Genomic DNA, 25,852 nt, shown 5'->3' with positions numbered 1-25,852 from the left:
TAGCTCTAAACAACCCCTTTAATATTCAATATTCATGGGTAATAATATTATCATCACATGGATTAAGTGTCTTGAAGGGGTTAATTTGGCAGCCGCAACTACCATGTTGCGCCCAAAGATCGCCATATGGCCCCACAACTTCTCCTACAATGTGAGTGGATGGACCTTGAGAGTGCTGAGATTTCAACTTTTGGAGTTTTTGCCACAAGATGTCCCCGAGATTGCAAAAGTCACCGCATAGCCATAGCCAAACAACATTGTGATTTTGGACCATGTGAATTGCCACTCAGCAAAAGTTTCTTTGTAGCCGTAGCCTAAATCAGTTTGCAGTGAGCGCCCCTTAATAGTGACAGAGACTGCTACTGAGAAAACCGCCTTCTCCCCCTCAGGTTTGCCTATGTACTGTATATAATATATACAGTCCTATGAAAAAGTTTGGGCACCCCTATTAATCTTAATCATTTTTAGTTCTAAATATTTTGGTGTTTGCAACAGCCATTTCAGTTTGATGTATCTAATAACTGATGGACACAGTAATATTTCAGGATTGAAATGAGGTTTATTGTACTAACAGAAAATGTGCAATATGCATTAAACCAAAATTTGACCAATGCAAAAGTATGGGCACCTCAACAGAAAAGTGACATTAATATTTAGTAGATCCTCCTTTTGCAAAGATAACAGCCTCTAGTCGCTTCCTGTAGCTTTTAATCAGTTCCTGGATCCTGGATGAAGGTATTTTGGACCATTCCTCTTTACAATACAAGTTCAGTTAAGTTTGATGGTGGCCGAGCATGGACAGCCCGCTTCAAATCATCCCACAGATGTTCAATGATATTCAGGTCTGGGGACTGGGATGGCCATTCCAGAACATTGTAATTGTTCCTCTGCATGAATGCCTGAGTCGATTTGGAATGGTGTTTGGATCCCTGTCTTGCTGAAATATCCATCCCCGGCGTAACTTCAACTTCGTCACTGATTCTTGAACATTATTCTCAAGAATCTGCTGATACTGAGTGGAATCCATGCGACCCTCAACTGTATCAAGATTCCTGGTGCCGGCATTGGCCACACAGCCCCAAAGCATGATGGAACCTCCACCAAATTTTACAGTAGGTAGCAAGTGTTTTTCTTGGAATGCTTTTTTTTTTTTTAACGCCATGCATAACGCCTTTTTGTATGACCAAACAACAATCTTTGTTTCATCAGTCCACAGGACCTACTTCCAAAATGAAGCTGGCTTGTCCAAATGTGCTTTTGCATACCTCAGGCGACTCTGTTTGTGGCGTGCTTGTAGAAATGGCTTCTTTCTCATCACTCTCCCATACAGCTTCTCTTTGTGCAAAGTGCGCTGTATTGTTGACTGATGCACAGTGACACCATCTGCAGCAAGATGATGCTGCAGCTCTTTGGAGGTGGTCTGTGGATTGTCCTTGACTGTTCTCACCATTCTTCTTCTCTGCCTTTCTGATATTTTTCTTGGCCTGCCACTTCTGGGCTTAACAAAAACTGTCCCTGTGGTCTTCCATTTCCTTACTATGTTCCTCACAGTGGAAACTGACAGGTTAAATCTCTGAGACAACTTTTTGTATCCTTCCCCTGAACAACTATGTTGAACAATCTTTGTTTTCAGATCATTTGAGAGCGAGCTGTCCGTGCTCAGCGACCATCAAGCTTAACTGAACTTGAATTGTTTTGTAAAGAGGAATGGTCCAAAATACCTTCATCCAGGAACTGATTAATAGGTACAGGAAGCGACTAGAGGCTGTTATCTTTGCAAAAGGAGGATCTACTAAATATTAATGTCACTTTTCTGTTGAGGTGCCCATACTTTTGCATCGGTCAAATTTTGGTTTAATGCATATTGCACATTTTCTGTTAGTACAATAAACCTCATTTCAATCCTGAAATATTACTGTGTCCATCAGTTATTAGATATATCAAACTGAAATGGCTGTTGCAAACACCAAAATATTTAGAACTAAAAATGATTAAGATTAATAGGGGTGCCCAAACTTTTTCATAGGACTGTAGCTGACACACCCTTAGGGGGCAGGTATGATTGTCGTATTGGTTGTCGCCAAACTTTCCAAGAAACAGATCTATGACTATTTCAACGGGATAGAATTTTAACTTGACAAATATGGACGTCTCAAGGCCTATTTTCTGTTGATATTTTTTCATCTAGGGGGCAGTATAAATCCCTGGGGCTTTGAGTGTCAGGACCATAGCATAGGCTAGGGTCACATCTACACTGGCCTCCGTCTGCAAGCAGAAAAAACATCGGATCCCAGATAGATCCCATTATAGTCAGTGGGGTCACTCGGGATCTGTTGTCTGTCACTAGAGAGATCCATCTTTACGACAGATCAAAGCAGGTGGTGTCTGTCTGTGTGACCTGTGGTTCTGTAACTTTTCCATAGTTTATCCAGATACATTTCCTTGTTCCGTCACTGGAGCGGATCTGTGAATTCCCCTCGGTGGGCTATTGTTGGTTTGTGTCTAGCGCTGCTTGTTTTGGGTCCCGTTGCTCCCAGCTATAACAGCAGTGTATGTGCTGACTCTGTGACTATATCAAAGTGACTTCCTCTCTTCATCTACTTCCAGCTTAGAAACAGGGACAGTGACCATGAAGAGCTGAATGTTTCTCTTCATTTACATGAGGTAAAATCACACACGATCAGCAGAAACATTGTTATAGAGCGGAGTGCAAGCGGGGACGAGATGAAGCGGACTACAGGCTGCTGTAGATGACAGCCTGGCCACTGTGAGCCTCCCGGAGTGCTCTGCTCCTCTCTTACATTGCTGATATTTTTTTATCACTGGTAACCTTTAGGCTAAGGCCTTACGTAGCTGACCGCAACTAAAAAAAAACAAAAACGCAATGGAATCACAACATTTTTTTTCCAAATCTGGACGTATGAAAACTGTCACCAATGACGAAACATCAGTGGCTATCCTGGCAGCATTTACCAAGAGCCCACAGGACAGCACTCGCTGTATGTCCCTGGAGTGTGGCGTCAATCGAACATCCATTCTATGGATACTGGCTACACACAGATGGCAGCTGCTGTGTTTCTACAACGTGGAGCCTTAGCCTAAGACTGGGTTTCCCCTTTTGAAAAAGTGCTGTAGATACACAAGTGATTTTACATGCCTTTTTAGCCAAAGCACACTCCTTTAAAGCTAAGACCCCACTGGGCGGAAACGCAGCGTTTTTAGGCATTGCGGAAATGCAGCGGAAAAAAAACGCTACATTTTACAGTACCAGCATAGTAAATGCAATTTTGTCTAATCCTAGCCCCACACTGCGGAAAAGCTGCATTTTTCAAAAACTTTCACGTTTTTGAAAACCACAGCTTGTCAATTATAGTTGCGGAAATGCTGAGTTTTTCCGCCATAGATTTCTATGGAGAGTGTGAAAACCGCAGCATGATAAATGTGTTGTGGAAACTCTGCAGAACGCCGCGGAAAAGCATCAAAATCCGTAGACAAAAACTCAATGTTTTGCTTGGTTGAGGCTAAGGCCCCACGGGCCAGAACCCTGCGCTAAAGTGCTGCAAGAATAACTGTGGCGTGAACGCATTGCGTTTTTTCCCGCAACGCTTTGAACAGAAAGTTCACAGAGTTTTCCTCCGCGGACTTTCTGTTGCAATTATATCTATAGGAAAGCCGCCAGTATTTGCGTAGATATAATTGACATGCAGCGATTTTCAAAACCACAACAGTTTTGGAAATTGTAGCATGTCCGCGCTGCGATTTATTTCCGCAAAGTGGGCATGGGATTCACATGAATCCCATCCCCTCTGCAAGTACTGTAAAACGCTGCAATTTTTCCCGTGGCGTTTCCACTGCGGACAAATCGCGGCATTTTCAGCCCCTGGGGCCCCGGCCTAAATAGCAGAGGACAATAATTCTTTAAGATTTTCAACATAGCCTTTCAATTACCTTTATTGCACATGAGAAACTCGAGCAAAAACACAATGAAAAACTCAACAGAAAACTCAATTTCCGCAGCACAAAACTAAAAAACGCATGTACAGGCGCGTTTTTTTTCAGTGGCAGAAAACGCAGCATTTTCTCTGCAGTTTTTTACGCTGCGTTCCTGCCCAGTGTGGCCTTAGCCTAAGTAGGTTTTCCCCAGGATTGCAACTGGGTGGTGCTGTAACTCGGACCCCCAACAAAAAAGTGTGGGATCCCTACTATGTGCCAGGACCCCAAGGTGAGAAATAGCGGCAGCCCCCGCCCTGGAGGACTCGTCCTGTCCACGCAATACTATATTTCCATTTTAGTGGCTGCTGCAGGGAATTGCCTTGGGGACTGAATCTGTGGGAACAGCGTCTCTTATATGGATTCCTCCGCAAAAATTCTGTCTTGTAAATGGACCCTAAGAGGTCCAGTGGGACGCGACTATACTAGGATGTTTTGGGTATCCATTCCATGTTCTCTGTCATTACAGCGGGTGAGAGAAGGTCCGGCATGCATACGTTGTTCATCAGCAATTACTTATGGACTCGGTGACAGAATGTGAACATAACCTAACATTTCATCATACCAAGAATAAGCTTTATTTGCTAAAAGTGTATAGGGAAGGGGGGTGAATAAATATTTTGCCATAAGCAAATCTGACCTGTATTTTACAAGACTTATCTGCTTCAGAAATCCAAAACGGACTCTGGATTTCTGCTGCAAATGTACGTCAGAACTGCACAATGATGAGCGCCATTGTCCTTCAACCTGCGCTTCTTATCTGAATCTTCATTCTGCCAGAGCATATAAGAGATCCCATTCACTTACACTGAGTGCAGAATGTGTGTCTTGAAGGTGTGTGTAGGGAAGAGGATAAGGAGCCCTCTATTGGGGGGTGTTATATGTGTCTATAATGATGATATATATGTATAGGATATAATAATGATCTGATGAGCAGCTGGGACATGTATAAGGATGTATAGATGTCTATGGAGAATATTCATCATACAGTAACAGAGGCCGGGGTCTGCTCAGGAACGTCTCCTCGCAGCTCATCAATCTCTCCACACAGCACAGTCAAGGTCATCGCCTGCCTGTTATCACATCTTGGGTCGCCCTTTGTGGGATTGGTTGTTAATTAGTAGCCCCGGTAATTATAATCAGTCACCCGACAGACTGTACCGAGTCTCCTAATTACACGCCTGCCGCGGTTATGCCCTGCTTATTTCTAGGGCAAGAAGACTAGCGGGAGACTGGGAAATGGCCACGTTCACTCCTTCCTGCTGCTGCCAAAGTCATTATTTCTTATGCAGCACTTACTGATTTACACAAGGCTTTTGCAGGCGGTTTTCTTGTCCAGCTGAGCTGAACTGATATTCTGTGTTTGAGACATGGGGGGAGATAGAGCGGCTCATCTAAGGTATTAAATGGCGCAGGACGCAACGACTGATCTGGTCCTTTATGTAGAGCAGAGATTTACAACTATCATTAGAATATATTAAGGCTGGTGATGGAGGTAGCATGCAACAAAAAGGGAACACAATTTAACACAGATTCATATCCTATAGCACACACCAACCCTAGCTGAAAACACAGATGGATATCCATGATGTGTGTTATGGCGGTATTACACCTTAGGGACTGTGTGCAGTATACGGGTCAGTAAAAACAGCACAAATGACACACAGATTGGTATCCTTATGTCATCTGTGGTTTTCACTGACCCATACATTGAAATGAATGGACTGAGCTACAAATACGAATAGATATAGGACCCCCCTCCATATTTTATGGCTCTTCACTATGGCCCAGACATACAACCACAAAAACTATGACTGTATGTATGGACCCATAAAAATGAATGGGTCCGTATTTTATCCACAATTGCTGACAAAAACTATGGTCGTCAGCATGGGGCCTTAGACATTCCTCCGACAAAGTGTGCATGTGTTTTCAGCATGGAGATGGGAGTAAGTCAGAATTCTCTTTCCGCAGCTTAATATCCCACAGGAGCAAAAGGATTGAGCATGTTGAAAGCCAACATTCCTGACCCTTCATTCCCCCAGCATATTCCTCTGGGTACACCCTCATACACATTAGAAGAATGTTGCCAGTTTTAGCAGGACCATCTAATATATATATGGCCACCGTTGGGCTACCACTTTCCTAAATGTATGTTCCGTTGCGAACACTGAGCTGTCTCCAGTGATCGATCTGTATCTATATCCCTAAATGTACAGATATATTGGCCATATAGTCGCTGTGGTTGTCAGAAATCAGTTTAAAGCCTTATATAATGTAGTTATTGGCTGAAGGCTCATTTGGAGGGCTGCTATTCTTCCTGACTCCATCATACATGTGCACGCTCAGCCGAGTCAAAGTTGTGTTCACAATAGGAAGAGGGGACAAACATTTCTGGAAACAAATGATTGGCTGGGATGAAATTATGGCCCATTCCTGTTTGTTTTGTCTCCTGCTGTCAGGGGTGACTTGGGACACCCCACTGAACAATGGGTGATCAGCTGTTTATGTTCTTAGAAGGGTATTTCAAGAATTACAAGTTACATGTCCACTGGATAGGGTATAACTGCTACCTATAACTGGAACCCTCAGTGATCACACAAATCGGGGTCCGTATTCTCTTAATTTTAATGGAGCAGAGCTATAAGATATACAGGCATGCATGGCCAGCCCCAGCCATGACTAGTGGGGGTCCCATTTAGTATTTATTCCCTTTCCAATGTATAAAGTTTCCATTTGTATTCCCAGATGCCTCTTTCACGAAGAAGAAGAGGACTTAGGAGTTGGAGACTTGTTTATGGCAATGCGCACTGACTCTGCTATGTGAATTTTGCACTGAACACAGGCCATATGGCCCCATCTTCCTTCCCTTCCTCCTTACATAAGAGGCCGGCTGGTGAAGGTCTTCTCATGCGGCAGGTACATAATAACCATATCCATTCACCATCAGCCTCCCCGGCCTGTGATACCAGTGACAGCTCAGGGCGGGTAGGACTCTATTCTGCCTGTGGATTTGCAGGCTGGGAAGCTGCCGCCGGATCATGATGAACGAATTAAAATCCTTCTGGGATGTTATCAAATTGAAGAACATGTTCTTTGTCTGCAGCATGTGAAGCCGCGCTCCTCCAAGCTTCACTGCCCCTGCATTCTTCATTTAACATTTATTGCAACCTTCTCCGAGCAGCCGCCAACGCCTCGTACTAAGGGCTTTGACCTGGTAACAAGTTACACCACAATTCTGAGAAGACTGCTTCTCCTTTATCTATGTGGGGTCTCATGCTGACTGCCGTCATGTGCATTGTTGTGCTAGGCCGACCGATCCCCCCTGGGACGCCAGTGCATGTTATTACTGTACACATGACAGCGCTCATTACCAGATCCTCATACGTCCCCAGGAAGCCTGTAATCTCTTACTAGACCATTACCCCTCAAGGGGACTGTTAGCAGCTTTCCATGGACACTGTAAGGCAGATAGCTTTGTCCTGCTATGCCTCTCTGTGTCAGTCTTCACTGCGGTTCTGTCATTCTGTAACGCGATGTAGCTACAAGGGTCCTTTCACGCTATTTTTCTGTCCATGTGCTATTTGGAAACAAATTGGACAGCATACGGACCCATTATGGTCAGTGGAGCCATTCACACGCCTAGTGCCAAGAGGCACAGAGAGTAAATATCGTGGCATGCGCTATTTTTTTTCTCTTTTCCTTACTCATCTTGGCCATGCAAGTCTGCTGGTCTGAGAAAACTGGACAGTAGACAGCATGTTTTATAGGGGTGATTATTTGTGGATCAAAAAAAATAAAAACGACGGAGAAACAGCAAATGGAAATACACTAGGATGTACAAGGCCCGTGGTTTTATAGTCCACAAAATGGATAGCTAGTGTGAAAGCAGCCTAAGGCCTCCCGCACACAGTCGTGGTTGAACAGCACCAATGGCGCATGGAGGATGACCGTGTGCCACCCGTAACTCTGTTCATTTACTTCAATAAGCCCCAGGCCGCAAAACCGACCGGTATAAGATCTGTCCTGAATTATACTGGGGCTCAAGGGCCCGTAATATTACATGGCTGTGTGTATGGGGCCATAAAATAGAATGGGTCAGTGTGTTTGCTCAATATGTTCACTCAGCGGAATTTGCCGCGGATTTGGGGTTGGATTTGTTCCTGCAATCTGCCTCCTATTATTTTTAACGGGAGGCAAAGATCGCGCAAGGCACAGAAAAAATAATGTCCTGTTCGATCTTACCACAGATTCCTTGGCTCAAGACCTCCTGCTAGTTGGGCCCATTCGCAATATACAGAGGAATTCCTCTTCATTTTCCACCATGTGAACATGCGCTTAAAGGGGCTCCGCTAAAATTATATTAAACTACCCCCCAGTTTTAAAATAATACCCTAAAAAAGAATGTGATCAACTTACCCATTGAGCACGGTGGGCGAGCATTCAGGGTCCGCCGTCTTCTTCATCCCCGCCTCCTCTTCCTGCGATGTCCTCGGGTCCCGTCCTCTTCCGGCGCTCGCGAACTGACATTGCTAAAAAAAAAATGGCCTGGGCGCCTGCGCACTAGCCGTAGTAGAAGCCGCATGCTACTGCGCATGTGCCCAGGCCATTTTTTTTCTTTAGCAATGTCAGTTTGCGAGCGCCGGGGGAAGACTGGACCCGAGGACATCGCAGGAAGAGGAGGCGGGGATGAAGAAGACGGCGGACCCTGAATGCCCGCCCAGCGTGCTCAATGGGTAAGTTGATCACATTCTTTTTTAGGTTATTATTTTAAAACTGGGGGGTAGTTTAATATAACTTTAGCGGAGCCTGAATAGCCTTTTTAAAGGCTATTCACACATATGTGGGGCTCCATCAGCAAAATTTTGCTCATAGAGCCCCTTTAAGCTGATTTTTAAGCTTTTTCAGAAGTGTTTATTTGCCCAGCACACTCCGTTCTGTTTACTAAAAACGCACCTCAAAAACCTCTTCAGGCTGAGGCCCCACAATGAATAAACACCTTTTTTTTGTTGCAGACGATTCTGCAGTTATTTTTTTTAGCCAAATCCAGGAGTGACTACAAAAGGAATGGGAAATATATAAGCTTTTATACTTCTCCCTTCTGCTCAATCCACTCCAGGATTTGGCTCAAAAAAACTGAAAATGTTGGAATGTCTCTTCTGTCTCCCAATCTGCCACTAGGAGGGAGAGTCGGGCCATTTTGAGGCAAAACCGTCTGCAAAAAAACTCCAGACAACGGCCCCTCTGCCACAGAAGGAGGAGCCACGTTCTTAATGGCTGGTTGTCCTGTTACTGATATTACATTGGCTCACAGGAGCTTCAGATTAGACCTCTGATCCAGTCCATGCACCAGGAAGAACTGGATGAATGTAGATAAGTCCCACCCATAAAAATAGAATGTAAATGATGATATGGATGTTATTATGTAACTGCAATGTGTGAGTATTACTGCATCTATCCTGGAATAGCTCTGTATTCTCTGCAGATCATTGCACCTCGGCAAACAGGGTGTAACCAGAGCCCTGGAGGCCAGTACTAGAACTATACAGTACAGAATTAGTATGGAGGCTCAGGAGCTTCTTGTTACACCTCTGCCAGATCACCTCCTCTTCACATTACAGACCATCTAACACTTAATAAGACCCTCTCATTATAAGCTGCCGCCACCACTGCTGAGGGACCTCACTTTCTGCTACCCTGTTTCCTCGAAAATAAGACAGTGACTTATATTAAATTCTGTTCCGAAATATATGACCTGTCTTATTTTCGGGGGATGTCTTATGGAGCGGCTGGAGTGGGGGACAATTGGCAGTCATGCCGGCGCTTCCTTAACGGAGTGCAGTCATGACTGCCGGTTGTAGGTGGTGGTGGTGTGGTTTGCTAGTTACCTTCCCCATCTTCATAGCAGCACTGGTGCTGCTGTTGGTCACGGTGGTGGAAGTGGTTGGCAGGGCTTAGCAGAAATTAGCGAGGCTTCCAGCGGTTGTGCCGGAGAGCCTCACTTAGTGGGCATTGCAGCCGGCTGAACGCTGTGCTCCGTGTACACAGGAAAGCTGGCTGCTGCCTATGCTGTGATACCACTGTTCCGGCTGCTGTGGGATGAGCTGGGAGAGTGGACTCCCCGCAGCATACGATGCTTTCCCGGCTCATCTTACAGCAGCAGGAACAGTGGTATCACAGCAAGGGCAGCAGCCGGCATACCTGTGCACACGGAACATCGTGCACAGTGTTCTGCCGGCTGCAGTGTTTTTGGGGATGTCTTATTTTCGGGGGGTGCCTTATATTAGGCAATTTAACAAAACCTCCCCCCATGCCTTACTTTTGGGGGATGTCTTATTTTCGGGGAAACAGGGTATTGACGTCTTCAAGTAAATGTACTCCTCTGAGATGTTTCATTCCTCAATGATCTCCTTAATTTATTTCACACTTGAAGGAATTTTCAGGTCCGTTGGGTGGGATATGACGGACAGGGATTGCTATAGGACCAGATAAGCCATACCTGCCGGGCATTCCTCATTTATTAGAAGCTTTACTAGGGGACCAGGGCACAACTTTGATGAATAATGAAGTATGTGCCCCCTCTGTAGTGGCAGGTCTGAATAGGACCCATACACCATACTCACTGGGTGTTGGATGGTGACCAAAAACAGTAGGGCAGGTACTATAGGTAGGTAGTATAGTAGGTACTATTGGAAAAGTGCTAGATTCAGTATTAGACAAGGATCAATCTTGTGCGGTGGATTACTATCTAGTCTATTTGCCCTCTCTTACTTGTATTAGTAGATCTTCTCCTCTGCAGCTGCTTTCTTCAGAGATGACTTGGTGACCGGCTGTTCTGATCTGGAGGCTCGCCATATATCTTTACATCTTGGAAGATGAAAGGATTAATGTGGTTGGCCTAAAACAAAAGCCACAATGACAGTGACATACGTGCGCTGGTTAGAGAAGCCCTAGTGCTTTTACTGTAATTGGCAAGACTGTGCTGTATATCCCGGTGGAAAGTTAGCAAGGCTCACATCACACTGCAGCCAAATACCAGCAGAGCATCGGAGCAGGAGGGGAGCACATCTCTTTCCAGGAAAGATGGGAGAGGAGAACAAAGAGTGGGCATCAGTCACACCAGGAACAATGAGGGATGGGGTGACAGTGACACAGAGGACTGAAAATTACAGCTGCCAACCTGGCCATTTGTCACCTGCAGTGCAGACCTCCCACCACCGGGGATGCAGTAATGATTTCTGTGTCCTTCATTATATAGCTTACACGACTGTATTTATGGTTCCCTGGATTTTTGTGGAAGATATTAGTAAAACCTTCACTTTCCATCATTCTATCCTGAACATGCAGCCATCTGTGACCAGGAATCTATTGTCACATATAAATCCTTGCTGTTTGCTCTGGATTTTTGGCTGTGACTGCAGACGCCCCAGGGTAGGTGCACCTGGTGCAGTGATATTGTATGTTCTTCTTTGTTCTGCATTTTCTGGGCACAGGACTTGCTGTTTGTTTATGGTTAGAGGCATTGTCTGGACAGTCGCCCTTGTGGGTGTCATCCACTTGTGTCCTGTAGTGCACATGTCTGTATACTGGTGTGATGTAATGTGGCTGACAGTGTGCCTGGGACAGCCTGCAACCGCAGCTGCTACGAAGACATAGCCTGCTACTGATCTGCTGTATACCCCGGCCTTAGGGTAAGGGAATCATACAGGGGTTATATCAGGGATTGATGGGGATAAATGGAGTGTTCTTCCTTTTAATGTCTGTATAAGGCTCCATGTACATGACTGCTTGTTTAGTCAGTGTGCACACTGACCCATTATTTCCTATGGCCCCACCAGTGTATTATCATAGTTGTGAGCCCAGGGTACAACTCGGGGTAGGTCCTATACCTCTCCACTTTGTGGCCACAGAAGGATATCAATGGGCCATGCAGGCAAGGGGCAGCACCCGGGCATCATCCATATGCTGTATTACCAAGGGATTGAGTCACACGCTGCAATTTTTGCCATGATTTTGGAAATATCAAAAACTAGAACATGAAGAGAATAAAGGTTCAACGTATTGTCAGAGTCTGGGGTTGCTAGGTGGGGTGGCATAGACACACAAGTCCAGTTTCTTTAGTCCAAAACAAAGGTAGAGTTTATTTTCACTCAAAAATATAGTGCAGCAACAAAAGGAAACAATACAACAATAAATCCCTGCCCGGCTAGGCTCGAAACATAGAATAGGTTACATCACCTAGAATAACAGAAATCCAAAAGCCAGTAGAATCACTCAGGACACAGCTCCAAAAATATGACCTATCTGCAGCTGAGTCACTAGCAGAACATCCCCAAAGTGTGGACTGGAGGGGGGTGGAATGACAGGTCCCACTACCAACCTACCTGTCATTCCTAAAAAATCCAGCCCAGTAACCAGAACTTTGAAATAACCCTCAGCAGACATTAGTTAAGCAAACTTCAGCCCTCACACATGAGTTCAATGAGGATCTTAGGGTTCACACTACCATTATTTAATGTCACTGGATAAGAGCAACAGACTTTCAAAGATGGAGCTCCTCTGTTGGGTGACGGTCTGCTTCCTCCCAAATATTAATATAGGAATGAAGCTTTCCTGTGTTTTACTTTTTTTGGTGGAAGAAAAGATCCTCCATGCAGGAAGGAGGGGAAGGGGGCTCCTTGTGTCCATTCCTCCTCTACCATTAATGTCCATTGCTCTTATCCTATGACTGATGACAGCAATAAACTGTAATAACAGTAGTGTGAACGTAGGACAAGTCTAGTGTCTCCGCTCTCATATTTCTGGTGCTTTGGTCCTGTGTGTTATACAAGATATTCTTGAACGCCATAGGCAACATTAAGACCAGAGTCTTCTACTGCTCCAGATTTATCAGTCTTGTCCAGAATCACCCAGTCCAAGTCTATTACTTGGCTTAGTTTTTTTTTATATAAAAATGCTGTAAAATGTAGTTGCAGAAGTGGAGCCCATCTAGCTATAACTGACTATAGATGTGACCTAGGACAGACCTTGTACCTATACTACAGACATTTATCATGAGATGTCTGACAGTTTATAGAACATGTTGCAGCCCCCCCAAGGACTTCAACGGAGAAATGTCCCTGTCCATAGGAGCTGACCGTCTAATGGAATGGAGTAGAGGAATGACACATGGGTACAGGCCCGTATCTGAGCCAACATGGATAAAAAGAAAAAATACAGAGATGTGACGAGGGTAAACCAAGGACAGGCTGAAGACCTTCGTGACCAGATCAGGGTGTGTACAGGCCATTGTATTGGTTCATGACATAGAAAGGGAAAGTTTTTAAGACAGTCTAAAAAGTGGGACTGTGAAAAGGAAGTCTAATAGTCTGGAGCAGCACAGGAGAAGTCCTGAAGATGGTAAAGACTGGCAGAATGGTGTGATCTGCCATTATCCCATAGTCTGTGTAGGCTGGTCTATTTCATAACTCACTTTATAGAGGAGTTTATTTGCTCTGGAGTCCCCACAGGTATCGCTTCAGTGACTATGTGCATATCAAGATGAAGTATGTAGATCTAATAGTGGAGGTGTAGCCCAATGTCCTGGTGCCTGAATATAATGCCAACCTGCTTTATATACATATTACATATATACCAGGGTGCATTATGCTGATTTCTCACGGCTCGCTCAGGATTGCTATCCCCGTATCCTCCATATAGACTTGTAGCTGTTCTTTTGAAGTAGATGAAGGTCACTTGTATAAGCCCTGGAGGATCTCTATCCTGAGCTTCTCACATCACTTATTCATTGTGTGCTTTGTATATTATCATTACACAGGGGATGGCAGTACAATCCTGCTCTAAACATGTAGCAGCGGCTTCTAACTGCAGCCAATGTAATGAAGAGCCCGGCACTGCCGCCATTCATTAGGGTCCTGTCATTACCAAATGAGAAGGAAGAGTCTTGTGTGTGATGAAGACGGGCGACGTCTTGTAAGGGTCTGATCATTTTACTGAAGGGCCCTTAATACTGAGTCAGTGAATTAGACGTGAAGGGGCCCCATGAGCCGCTGACAGGACTGAAGTGTCTCTTATTAGGACGATCTATATTCATGGATGCCTCATACAGCTCAGACAGGTCAAGACTTAGAGGTTTCTTTTATGTCTTGAGTGAACTCTTACTTTGATGATGTAATCTGTATGGAGGAACTTTACCCAAAATATAAGGAAATGGCTTAAACTACCTTAATATTATGCTGCTGACCTGAAAATAATGAGAAAGATGGAGATCCTCCACAGTTTTCATGGTGGATTAATGCAAAGAGACCTTATAGCTTAGGTACTAGAGAGATATACCGTATTCTCCTGCTCATTCTGTCTGTCTAACGCATATGGCCGCCACATCACACTTTGTAGCAAGGAATCACGCACACAGATCTTATCCATCTCTATGAGGCACGGCTGCACCTTCCTACACCATATGGTGGTCTCTTGGGTTAGTGGAGAATGTCTTCATAATGCCACTGACTAGGTAACATGGCACCATGCAAATGCTGATTTATATGGAGGCACTTTAGTATAGAGACTGTGCTGCATTCATGTTGTTGTAATACTGCTGTATGTTCAAGCCATATATTAAGGCTACGTTCACATGATCAGGATTATAGTACACCATCTGATTTAGATCTCCGCTTCCCAACCTATAGCTCTCCACCTGTTGCAGAACTATAACTCCCAGCAGATCCTCACAAGCTGCTGCCAGCTGGAGAGCTTAAGGTTGGAACCGTAGATACAGTAAGATACAGTATAGATAAATCAGCGCAGTAGTAAGAACCTTTGCTGGTATGTGTCTCCAGGTGGAGCGAAAACAACTACGCGTCTCGCTGTCGGCGTGCACAGGTAATTCACTGTTATATTCGTCACTTGGGAGTGGAAAGGGAAGTTAGGAGATAAATCTGCAATAAATCTATCAGTGGTGAGGTCTTGTGTAAACAGAGGGGATTTATGACAAATCTACAAGCAATCGGCGCCTGCAGATAACTGAGAACTGTCACCAGATCTGTGTATTCCCTCCTGCCAGGATGTCACCGAATCATCAGATATGGATGCTATATTATCACTCTGCTACCATTTAGGCCATATTCACATGAATGCATATATTTTTACATCCACAAAATCAATGACATCCAGAATATGACTTCAGATTTTGATTTCCTGGTCTCATACACATACATAAAAATCTGGGGTTACATTTAGGTAACCAAACATGAATTGAATTGAATGTCTCTGCAATTGACTAATATCATTCCTGCTTGTAAAGTACTAGAGGACTGATGCTTAGACTGTTCTTCATTTATTTATTTTTCTAATGTAGATTGTGAGCCGCACATAGAGCTCACAATGTACATTTTTCCCTATCAGTATGTCTTTGGAATATGGGATGGAAATCCATGCATACACGGGGAGAACTTACAGATTCCTTGCAGATGGCTTTTTTTTGCCCTTGGCGGGATTTGAACACCAAGACTCCAAGGCTGCAGTACTAACCACTGAGCCACCCAAGACTGTTCTTCATTTTACCATTACAGGTTATGGATAGCTTTGAGCTTTTTGGGGTTTTTTTTGTTTTTACTTAAATGTATGTATTTTTCCTAGAAATAACTTCTGCAATAGTGTTTTATTACAATTGTGTAAGCTTTTGGTTTCTGGTATGTTTCACACTACATAGCAAGCTGCAGAATGCCATTGACAGTAAAATCAGTCAGAGGTTCTTAGGTCTTTCCCCTTGTAAATTATCTATTACTTTGGATTAGTTATAAACAAGCTTAGAAAACCTTTTAGGAAAAGATAGTAGGAGACTAAGCCATATGACTGATTTTACCATGAATGGCATTCTGCAGCTTGCTATGTACTGAAAAACCTAGAAGCTATGGAAACCAAATGGTACATACATCTACATAGGGCACCATGCAAAAAGAAGAAATGTTCCTGTACGTGTATAGTGGCTGTCTCACAGCAGACTGATGTGAGACGCGCACCCAGCGCTGATCAATAGTTACTGTAAGGGAGAATCACACGCACCATTGATCGCTGTAGAAGTAGCCCTGAGAGGCTGGAAGAGCCAAGGAAACCCGTATTAAATTGGCTTCTCTGGACTGTTTTGCAGAAAATCAATCGGGCTCCTTCTGATGAAGAATGCTTCTTTGACCTCTTAAGTAAATTTCAGAGTAACCGGATGGATGATCAAAGATGTACGTTAGAAGAAAGTCAGAGCGGAGGGACGGAGCCCACAGCGACCCCTGTACCAGCCCTGGATGACCGGATATGTAAGTCAATATAACTACTACAATCTGGCAAATGTAACAGCAACAAAAAAAATGTATCATCACTAGAAACAAGGAGAGAGACTACCAGATGGGCCCTTCTAAGGATATGTTCAGACTACTGTTCTTTAATGTCCTTTGCAGTCATCTGTCACAGGATGAGAGCAACGAACATTAAATGACAGAAGTAGACAGAGCCCATCTGCATTCACCCCAATGTTAGAACATGATGGACACTGTCTTCCATCTTGTATTTTACTTTTCTGTCTTAAGAAAAACTTGTGCAGAGAGGACTTTTTCGTTACAAGTAAACGAACATAGCAGAAGACAGCGTCTGCCATGTTGTTAACATTAGAGTGAACGGGAACAGACGGCAGGGGCTCGTCACTCCTGATTTCTGCACCTCGGCTTCCATTAATGTGAATGAGAACTTCTAGATCCGTCCACTGTATAGTTCTGGAACCAGCCATGCCAGTATCAGCTGATCGCTGTTCACCTACAGTAATGATAAACCATTGCAGCAATTAAATGGGATTGAGCTGCAGCTTAGCCATGTGACTAACTGATGTCTCGTCACTGGTCTGAGTAAAAATGGCGCGCAATATAATAATATTGAACAATCCCTTTTAATCTCATGAAATAAACTTGTACAGAATTTTTATGGCACGGTTAGACAGCCGCATACAATGTAATACACTGTACAATAGAGCAGGGCAGTGGAGAACGGATACTATGGGCCCTTTATGGTGCATACAAGTTATTTCTAATGGGGGTCTTCAGATTGGACAATCCCTGTCTGATAAAAGGGTCCCTGCCAAAGGTCTGGTCACACGAAGTGCTGAGTCCCTGCTGAGAGCCCCAACGATCAGCTGTAATCTGCGGTGGAATTTGGCAGTGGGTGTTTATTTTCTCTACAGCGCCACAGCAGGGGAAATGAAGCATTACACAATGCTCACTCACATCAGTAGGGGTCTGTCTCCCTTGTGGAGGACCTGTCTTATGTAGAGAGACTGTGCTCTTGGTCCACGCAGGGTTAATGTGATCAGATGCCAGTATATGACAGCAGTATATTCACACCAGTGGTGACTGTCACATCACAGCAGATCATTAGCTGACTGCAGAGACATGGCCGGCTGTCCTCTCCCCCTCCCTGTGGCCTTCCCCATTAGCTCGCTGGTACTGTCATGTCTGGAGAGAGGGCCATCAAATCACTGAGAAAGCGGATGCAGCTCTGAGACCTGAGGTGGGACGGAGCAGGCAGAGACACAACCAGCTGGGACCTGCCACCGGCTGTCACACTCCACTGCAATGACCGGGATGTCAGCGGGTCCTCAGCCTTATAGAGGAGACAGAAGGGCTGGGGGTTAGTAGAAGATACAACCAAGACATTAACTCTTCACTCACTTGTGACTATACAATCAATTTACTGATAGAATTTAATGGATGAATTGAGAGATACAAGAAGTCAATGAATCCTAATATCAGGGGAGGGGAATCATGGCACCCCCTACTGGGTTAGTCTACCTACCCGTAGCCCAGGCCAGCAAAGATACAACATAGAAATTGCTTGTCTTGTATCACTTAAGGAGACCATTATAATGGCCAGTTCTTCTGTGTGTCTTCCTGCCTTGTCTGCATCTCCCCCCATTCTTCCACTTAAAGGATTTCACTAGTTTAACCCCTTCAAAACTGTGGGCTTAAAACACAGCACCAAAATGAGAATAAAGAGACAGGTATGTAGCAATAGGGGGTATAGAACTAGCAGTCACACCCAGGCTATGGCGCCAGTGCGGAGGCTTAATAGGAGCTGCTGATATTGATCTTGGCAATCACATGATCAGATGGAAATTGGTCATGTGATAGAGCGTCACTCAGCATCATATTATCAGAGCCATTGATAAAAGCAGTATAAATATATAGATAATACATGTAACTAAATCAAGCAAGTACTGGGGGTAGCTCCCTCCAACCATATCCAACCTCAATGCTGGGACCATTGTAAGAATAATTCTCCAGTAATCCCTACGCTCCTGCTTTGTGACCATGTGCCACTGTATAGCCTGGCAGAACAGATGCCAGGTATATGAAGGTGTGAGGCCATTCACTGTGTAGTTATGGCGCCATCTGCAGGAAGCTCTTACTCTACAGCCATAGATTATGCGGGTTTCCATCAGTGTCCTGAGCAGTAACTTGAGTAGAAGTTTTCAGCTTGTGCTGTAATGTATGATTATACTGACGTGACGCCATTTGTTGGCCTTGAACATGTTAATGCCGGTCACTGCCCTGCAATACCTACAATAGAAACTAAAGAACGGTTTAATTACCCACAATGAGCGGTAATGGCGGGTGTCATGTGCGGCCCTTGTGTCACATAGCTTTACATCTTCAGGAGCTGATAATGGGGAGGCGGGCCGCTCCAATTATTCCTGTCACAAGATCACTCAGCCATAGGTCATCATTAAGGCAGGGAAACGGGGACAAGGCCTGTATACATCACTCACAAAACTAATGAGCGGATACAGACAAAGCAGCACACAGGGATCCTGGGAGTGTGCGGTGCAACAAGAGCATTGTGTGACCTGTAAAGACATGAACGGAGAACCTAAGGAGCCCGGCAAACTACTAACTCTGATCCGTAATACATGGCGCAGCCAGGCTGATAACACCCACAGAACGCTCATACACTGTGAGCCTACCGCAAATGGCCACAGACTGACAACTAGCATATGGTGATGAATTTCGTAAAGGGGTTGTACAGAATTAAAAAAAGAAACAAAAAAAAGCAACACACATGGCTGCTTCACAGTGTCATACCATCCTACAAGCTGTATGTGGCTCTGCAGATCAGCTCTATAGAAGTGAACTGGACTGACCTGCAGTACCATACACTCCCTGTGGGCAGGTGTGGTGCTGTGGAAGAAAGCAGCCATGTTTTTCTATTCCTTTAATACATCTATATAGTGGCTACAGCTTTGTTTTCTTGATTTTAACCTATCACCTCTCCAAATAAACAGGAGCGGGGCTGCAGTTATATCTGTCACCACTACTGTACGGACCAGAAGCTGTATACAGTGTACATGGAGCTCCATACACTAATGGTGACGTCTGGAACTGCAGCCTCACTCCCATTCATCTGAATAGAAGCAGGACCACTTCTGACTATATACTTAGTTAGTAGATAGCTTTTGATGGCCAAAACACATAATTGCGATGGGGTCCAGGTATTGGACCACAACCAATCTGATACTCATGGCCTATCCTGAGGAAGGGTCATCCATATCAATTACCTTTAAGAATCTGGCTACTATGATTCTGCATGTTGGCACCCAGATGTGTCCTGGCCATAGCCGTCTCCCTTCGCCTTATTCAGAACACATGCATGCTTGGCTGAGTCAATTGTGGGTATGCATTCAAGTAGGATAGCTGTGTATGGCTTGCCTTAGGCACATGAGCACTAGGGGGCAGCTTAGCACGTTGGTAGCACACACATTCACTCACACTCAGGCATTTGTAACACTAGCCCAATTAAAGACATGAACTAAAGGGGATGACTAACTCAGTTCATGACTAAGTAGGTTATAAACCAGTATGCTATAAGCCCCCCTGGTGCCCAACTAAACTGAAGGACAGAAAGTGACAGCCTTGTCACCTTCCCAATCCACTGAGCTGAATCTCTGCCTACACTAAGGACTAGAACACTGCCCCCTATGGATAAGAATACATAACTGGCACTGCTCTCCATCAGAAGATTCTCCAGTACCAAATGTGTGCCCATAACCAACATATACTGTAACCTCGACAATATAGCCGTTAACCCTTTATGCCTTTACCTTGACAGCTGCTTCATCATTAATGGCCTCACCTCAGACAGAAGAGTTTTTTGACCTGATAGCCAGTTCTCAGAGCAGACGGCTGGACGACCAGCGGGCAAGCGTGGGGAACCTGCCAGGTCTACGAATAACGCACAATAACATGGGACATCTGAAGGTAGAAGGAGACCAACAGGAGCCCGGGGACGAGTTCTTCAACATGCTGATGAAATGCCAGGTAAGTAGTCAGCACACGACATAATGTGGCCGGAATAGAGATCAGTGCAAAGTACATAGCACAAGAAGACTTCCTGCCCATTAGTAAAGAATCTCAGCAACCATTTTGTTTTGTTAAAGGGAGTCAAGTGATTTGACCCCTTAAGACTGTTGCCAATGCTTTATAGGGAGTGTTGGGAGCAGTGTAAATATACTTGGGGTGACTGAGAAATCCATGTCTTACTGTCTCTGGTGCTGTGATCTTAAGTGCCCAGGAGGCGGCCCTTCATGTGTGGAGCTTAGGGCTGTGTGCGCTGAAAACTGTCTGGCTCCTCCCTTCACAGCTCTAGCACACTCCTGATTTGATGCTAGAGCTGTCACTAAAGAGGGGGAAGGGCTAGGAGTCATTCAGTGCAGAGGCCAGGCCACTTTACATTGCCAGGAGCCACTGAAATGTAGATTTCTCAGTTACACATCCTACAAGACCTCAACCAGGGTCTGTTTACACTGCTCACCATCCTCTGTATGGAGAACTTGGCAATTTTAAGGGGTCAACGCTACTGACAGACTCCCCTTCCTAAGGAAATAAACTGTATAGAATGGTGGAACAGAGCCCCCCCAGTGGTCACAGTTATTAAGTAACAATCCACAATGCTGTGTCTGTAAAGCTTTTCTTAGCGGCCATTTACATTAGGGAATTATTATCCATACCATACATTATCTTTAAGGGGCTGTACCAGTGATGAAAGTTATCCCCTATCCACAGAATAAGCAGGTAAGGGTCTAACTGCTGGGACCCCCACCGATCATGAGAATTTTGAGTCACACTGTATGGATCAGAGCTTGTACATGCACGGCGGTCCCAAGAGATGTATAAGCTGCAGTGTGCATGTGCATTCATACAGGGCGACCCAGGTCCCTGGTGATCAGTGGGGGTCCCACCAGTTGGATACTTACCCCCTAATCCTATGGAAAGGGAATGACTTTCACTTGTGGCACATCCCCTTTAAGTGTTATCTGCTAGTGAGTGGTGTCAGCCGTCCTCGCTGCTCAGATTTTCCATTGCCATGTAATGATCATCTTCCAGCATTCTGGGAATTGCAGGGAATTTCTGTGTGAAAGCCTTTCATTAGTTCCCAGGGCTGATCATTTTGCTGTCAGCGGTGGATCCAGAGCTCACACACAGGTCTTCATTATTACGCTTCACTGGAGGCTCCAATGTCTGACTACTGCTGTACACGCTTCACTTATAGCCACAGAGTGGTGGGAAGAGCCCAAATACCAACCTCTGTATGATCAGCCATCTTATTGTCAGAGTTGAATGGAGCGGTAACATGCATGCTCAACCACCATCCCATAATAAAATAAAGGAACATGGATACTGTGGATAGGTGAGGAGTCGGAATTTCAGGACAACCCATTTCTTATCTATGTGACTGATAACATGGCTGCTCTTTATTCTCATCCTTGTCCAGGACTGAATCATTCTTCAGCTCTTAATAAGGTCCGGCTTTTTTCCCCTCCTCCTTTCTACTTAGATGGTTCAGGGGGTTGGTGTGAGGGTTAGACATACTTGTAGCCTTATCCGGCAGATTTAGTTCCCTGTGCTGGAGGTCATAGTCTTATTCAGTAAACTGGAACTCAGGCCCTCAAGGTAATACATTGAGAACCTGAGTAATGGCTGACTGAATAAGATGGTGACCTCCAGCAGTTTGTGTGGGGGCAGCACAGGGAACAAGGAAGTTTAACCCTCAAACCACCCTAATGAATCATCTATGTGGGGCGAGGAGATGGTAACTGATAATAGGCAGCCGCTCTGTGAGGGGAAAAATATCTGTGAAAGGAGAGAGATGGGTTCTCCAGCCATCTTAGTCTATATACTCCATTTTGTTCTATATTCTCCATTATATAACATGCTGGCTCTCATGTAGCTTGCTAAGCCTTGAGTTTTGCAATTCCGTGACTCTGATATCTGTGTACCAAAAAGTTGGAACCTTCCTGAGTTTATCATGTCCTATGACAGACACAGAATGTTCTAATCTCTTGTTTTGTGTAGCATTCCCTGACTATGAAGTATTCAAGGCCATAGCATCCATTTTGGCAGACTGTGCTAACATGATTAGAGGATAAAATGGTGGATACGGAAAATCATGGGTTAACTCATGGATTATGTATGTACGTATTTATCATCTGTAGATGCCCATTCTATCCTCTGACCAATGACAATGCATATTTCTATGTGATGTAATTATGCCATTATTCCCTTTTATAAGCTACATAACTTGTAATAGATTTCAGAACACTTTGATATACAGCATGTGAGTATGCCTGTTTCTGTGTATTCTCCAAGCTCGTCATCCATCTTTCCAAAATTCGGAAACCAACCTCTTCTACCTTGGGGTGTTCCCCCAACAGCTCTCTCCCATCATTCAGAAGTCGGCAGAGGGAGCCATGTTGGCAGGTCACTTTATCCTCAGTGCAGGCCACACTTCTTATACTTTCCACCAGAAACCTCAGACATCCCCAAGTGTTTAATGTTTTGCTCTTCACTTACTTGTTTTTGCAGTCTTCACGGATAGACGACCAAAGATGTGCTCCGCCAGACCCCATGCCCAGAGGACCCACAATGCCAGACGAAGACTTCTTCAGCCTCATCCAGAGAGTACAGGCCAAGAGGATGGATGAACAGCGAGTAGATATCCCGTCCAGCCAAGAAGATGGTGACCATCACAATCAACGGAGGCCAAACAACAGCTAAGTGTTAGAAATGGACCTGCCTTCACCAGGGAAAGCAAACCTCCGAGGACCTGACTCCACGTAGTATCTGAAAGCAGAGAACAACTCTCGAATTAGAAATCCGTGTATTTGCATAGCTGAGGCAAACCGTTAAACGTATGTGAAATATCCAAGTGTCTTCGGCCTATTAGTAAATAACAAGGACCTTCCATTTTTATAGGACTTTTTTATGTTATAGTAGGCGGCGGCACAGGAAAGACTCTGCGCTAGCAGCAAATGTAGTCCTAGATGCAAACAGGCGCAGATATAAGGTGGAAGCTATGTGCAGCACAAGAGCTCTGTGGACACGTGACACAGACAGGGGGCGTCATGGACAGTATTTCCCACCCCCAGGAGTATAGTGGGCCATGATGATGTTACTACTGTATGTTGTAAGCAGGCAAAGCAGGTCAGGTCACCGAGGGCCTTATTCACTAAATGGCAATAATCAGCAAGTTTTGTAGCAATTATTTTGTAATATATTCTTAATGGATGTTAAAGAACAAGAGAGATTGGATGAGACATCCATGATGAATCTAGAACGTGTGGTGTCTGACCTGGCGGGGAACAGGTTAACAGGTACTACTGTGAGCGTTCTAGCAATAATATACCAGGCAACTGGGAGGCGCTGTCCTAGATCTACTGCCGTTCAGTGAATGAGGCCTAGAGATTGCAAGCTACAAACTGCCACGTCTTCTCTTCCAGTGTGTGCTGGAGCAGTCAGTCTGTCACACCAGGTCTCCTCTATCCATTGCCATAAAACCAAGGACCTCCAGGGAGCTAAGCTGGGCTACTCTGCCCCCACCCCATGGTCAGAACAAAAAGGTACAAGTGGGCACGAAAAGAAATGGAAAAATGGGGTAGAACGGGAATAGTGCACAAGATCACAACCTCTGCTTGCTCACAGTGAATGGAAACATGCTTGGGGAGGTCTAGAGCAGGGGTTAGTAGTAGCTATTGTGAAACTACAACCTCCAGAATCCATCATTGTTCTGCTATTTCTGGAACTCTTATAGAAGTGACTGGAGCATGCTGGGAATTGTAGTTTCACAGTACCTGAGGATACCAGAATGTCTGACACTACAATACATGAGTTTGGGCTGTGTACACACTTATATTTTTTCTAGAGTAGTAAAAGCTCCGCTGTGCCATCTTCTATGACAGGGATAGCCGGCCTTTGGCACTCAGGCTGTTGTAAAACTACAACTCCCAGCATGCATACTCACTCGGCTCTTCTTGGAACTCCCATAGAAGTGAATGGAGCATGTTGGGAGTGGTCGTTTCACAGCAGCTGGAGGGTGGTGACCCGTTTTATCAGATAGAACAGGAAAATATGGCGGATATTCAGTGGAGATTCCAAAATAGCCACATGTGACAAAGGGGAAATGTCCAGATACAGTCGAATGTTTCTTTTCCTTGGATTTGCAATGCAAAGTGTGAAATCTGTGACTAATTCTGCAGTGATCAGACTGTGTGGCCAAATCTATTGCACTGGGGCACCTACCCTGCTACTCACTGAGGGTTACCTATACTGGATACATTGTAGCAATCCCTCAGCTGTGACAAGTATTAGGCCTGTACAGGGTCCTAGTATCTGTATACAAACAAGTGTCTTACAGCCCATACATCAATATCTGATCAGCGGGGGTCTGACAACTCACACCCCCACCAAGCAGCTCTTTGAACAGACCTCAGGTGAGCACTGCCGCCTCTTCACTGCTCAAAAAGCACAGTGGTTGCGCTTGGTATTGCAGCTCAGCCCCAATCACTTGGATGAGACAAAGCTGCAATCAAGCCACGTGACTGATGGTTGTAACGTCACATGGCCTGCGAAGCAGAACTCCAAAGAGCTGCTCGGTGGAGATTCTAGACGTCAGACCCCCACTAATCTAATAGTGATAAAATAGTTTATCCCCAGAAACCCCCTTTAATAATCAGATCTGTCAGGTGCCCCCTCACATCTACACCTAGGGGACTCATGCTAGGCCACTGTACACACACACAGTATGATACGATAGCTGCAGTGTATCTCTGATCTCTTCGGGTCTCGCTGTAGATCTGTTACATTGTCTCATAATCTTTTCTACACGGCGCTAGATCATATCAGGAGGATCTTACAGGGCTATAGATCTCACAAGTGATGTCTCGAGGATACAGGTCACTGTCAGCAGGAGACACAGCCAGAGCATCGCCCTCATCTGGGTGATATTGGGTAAAGGATAGACAGAAATCCCGCTATCCCCAAGGTGAGATCCTACCCACAATGTACCCTGGCATTGGATATGGGGCAGTTACACCCATCTATAGAGAGTCTTCTAGCCTTATATAACAGTCAGTACTATATATCACGCATAATGATGTGGAACTGTGATAGGTCAGGGGGTATGCGGCCTGTGTGTGACCCCAGGCTGGAATATATAGATTTTGTCATATCATTTGGGTACCAAGGGGCTTATAGAGGGGAGTCTCAAGTGGGGACCCATGTTTGTTCTCCATTTGCCAATAGGGCATATGAACAGGGTTGTTGTGAATAAGGCGGCTAGGTGCATCCTGGTTAAAGCCTAAAGGGCCATATACATGGGGGTGACAATAGCCTGGACAGTCACCTTTCTCCCTGCCCGGGCCTCGATCTATGGGTCTTACTCGCAGTGTGACTGCGGCGTAAAGAAACATAAAAAAAAAATTAGGACAAGTCCATGTTCACACAAGTGCGAGGGAATCAGAACAAGTGACTATAGGAGCACCTGCATCCCCTCCCCA

At 44.9% G+C, this 25,852-nt stretch overlaps 1 protein-coding gene across 3 annotated transcripts in view; it reads left to right on the top strand.

Annotated features, from left to right (window-relative positions):
* Positions 1 to 23,958, top strand: part of GPSM1 (G protein signaling modulator 1) — a 205,243-nt gene extending 181,285 nt beyond the window's left edge. For 2 of the 3 annotated variants that reach the window (XM_075259524.1, XM_075259523.1), the window contains exons 13-14: positions 20,131 to 20,339; positions 22,884 to 23,958. In XM_075259524.1, coding sequence (XP_075115625.1) covers positions 20,131 to 20,339; positions 22,884 to 23,075 — 401 coding nt within the window. In that variant the 3' untranslated portion in view covers positions 23,076 to 23,958. Of the gene's footprint in view, positions 1 to 16,117; positions 16,296 to 20,130; positions 20,340 to 22,883 lie in introns of those variants that run through there. The other variant, XM_075259522.1, reaches the window with a different exon arrangement.
* Positions 23,959 to 25,852: the final 1,894 nt, after the last annotated feature.

The sequence above is a fragment of the Leptodactylus fuscus genome, chromosome 11 (genome assembly GCF_031893055.1).
Source record: "Leptodactylus fuscus isolate aLepFus1 chromosome 11, aLepFus1.hap2, whole genome shotgun sequence".
NCBI lineage: Eukaryota > Metazoa > Chordata > Amphibia > Anura > Leptodactylidae > Leptodactylus > Leptodactylus fuscus.
This window is presented reverse-complemented; position numbering and strand designations above follow the sequence as displayed.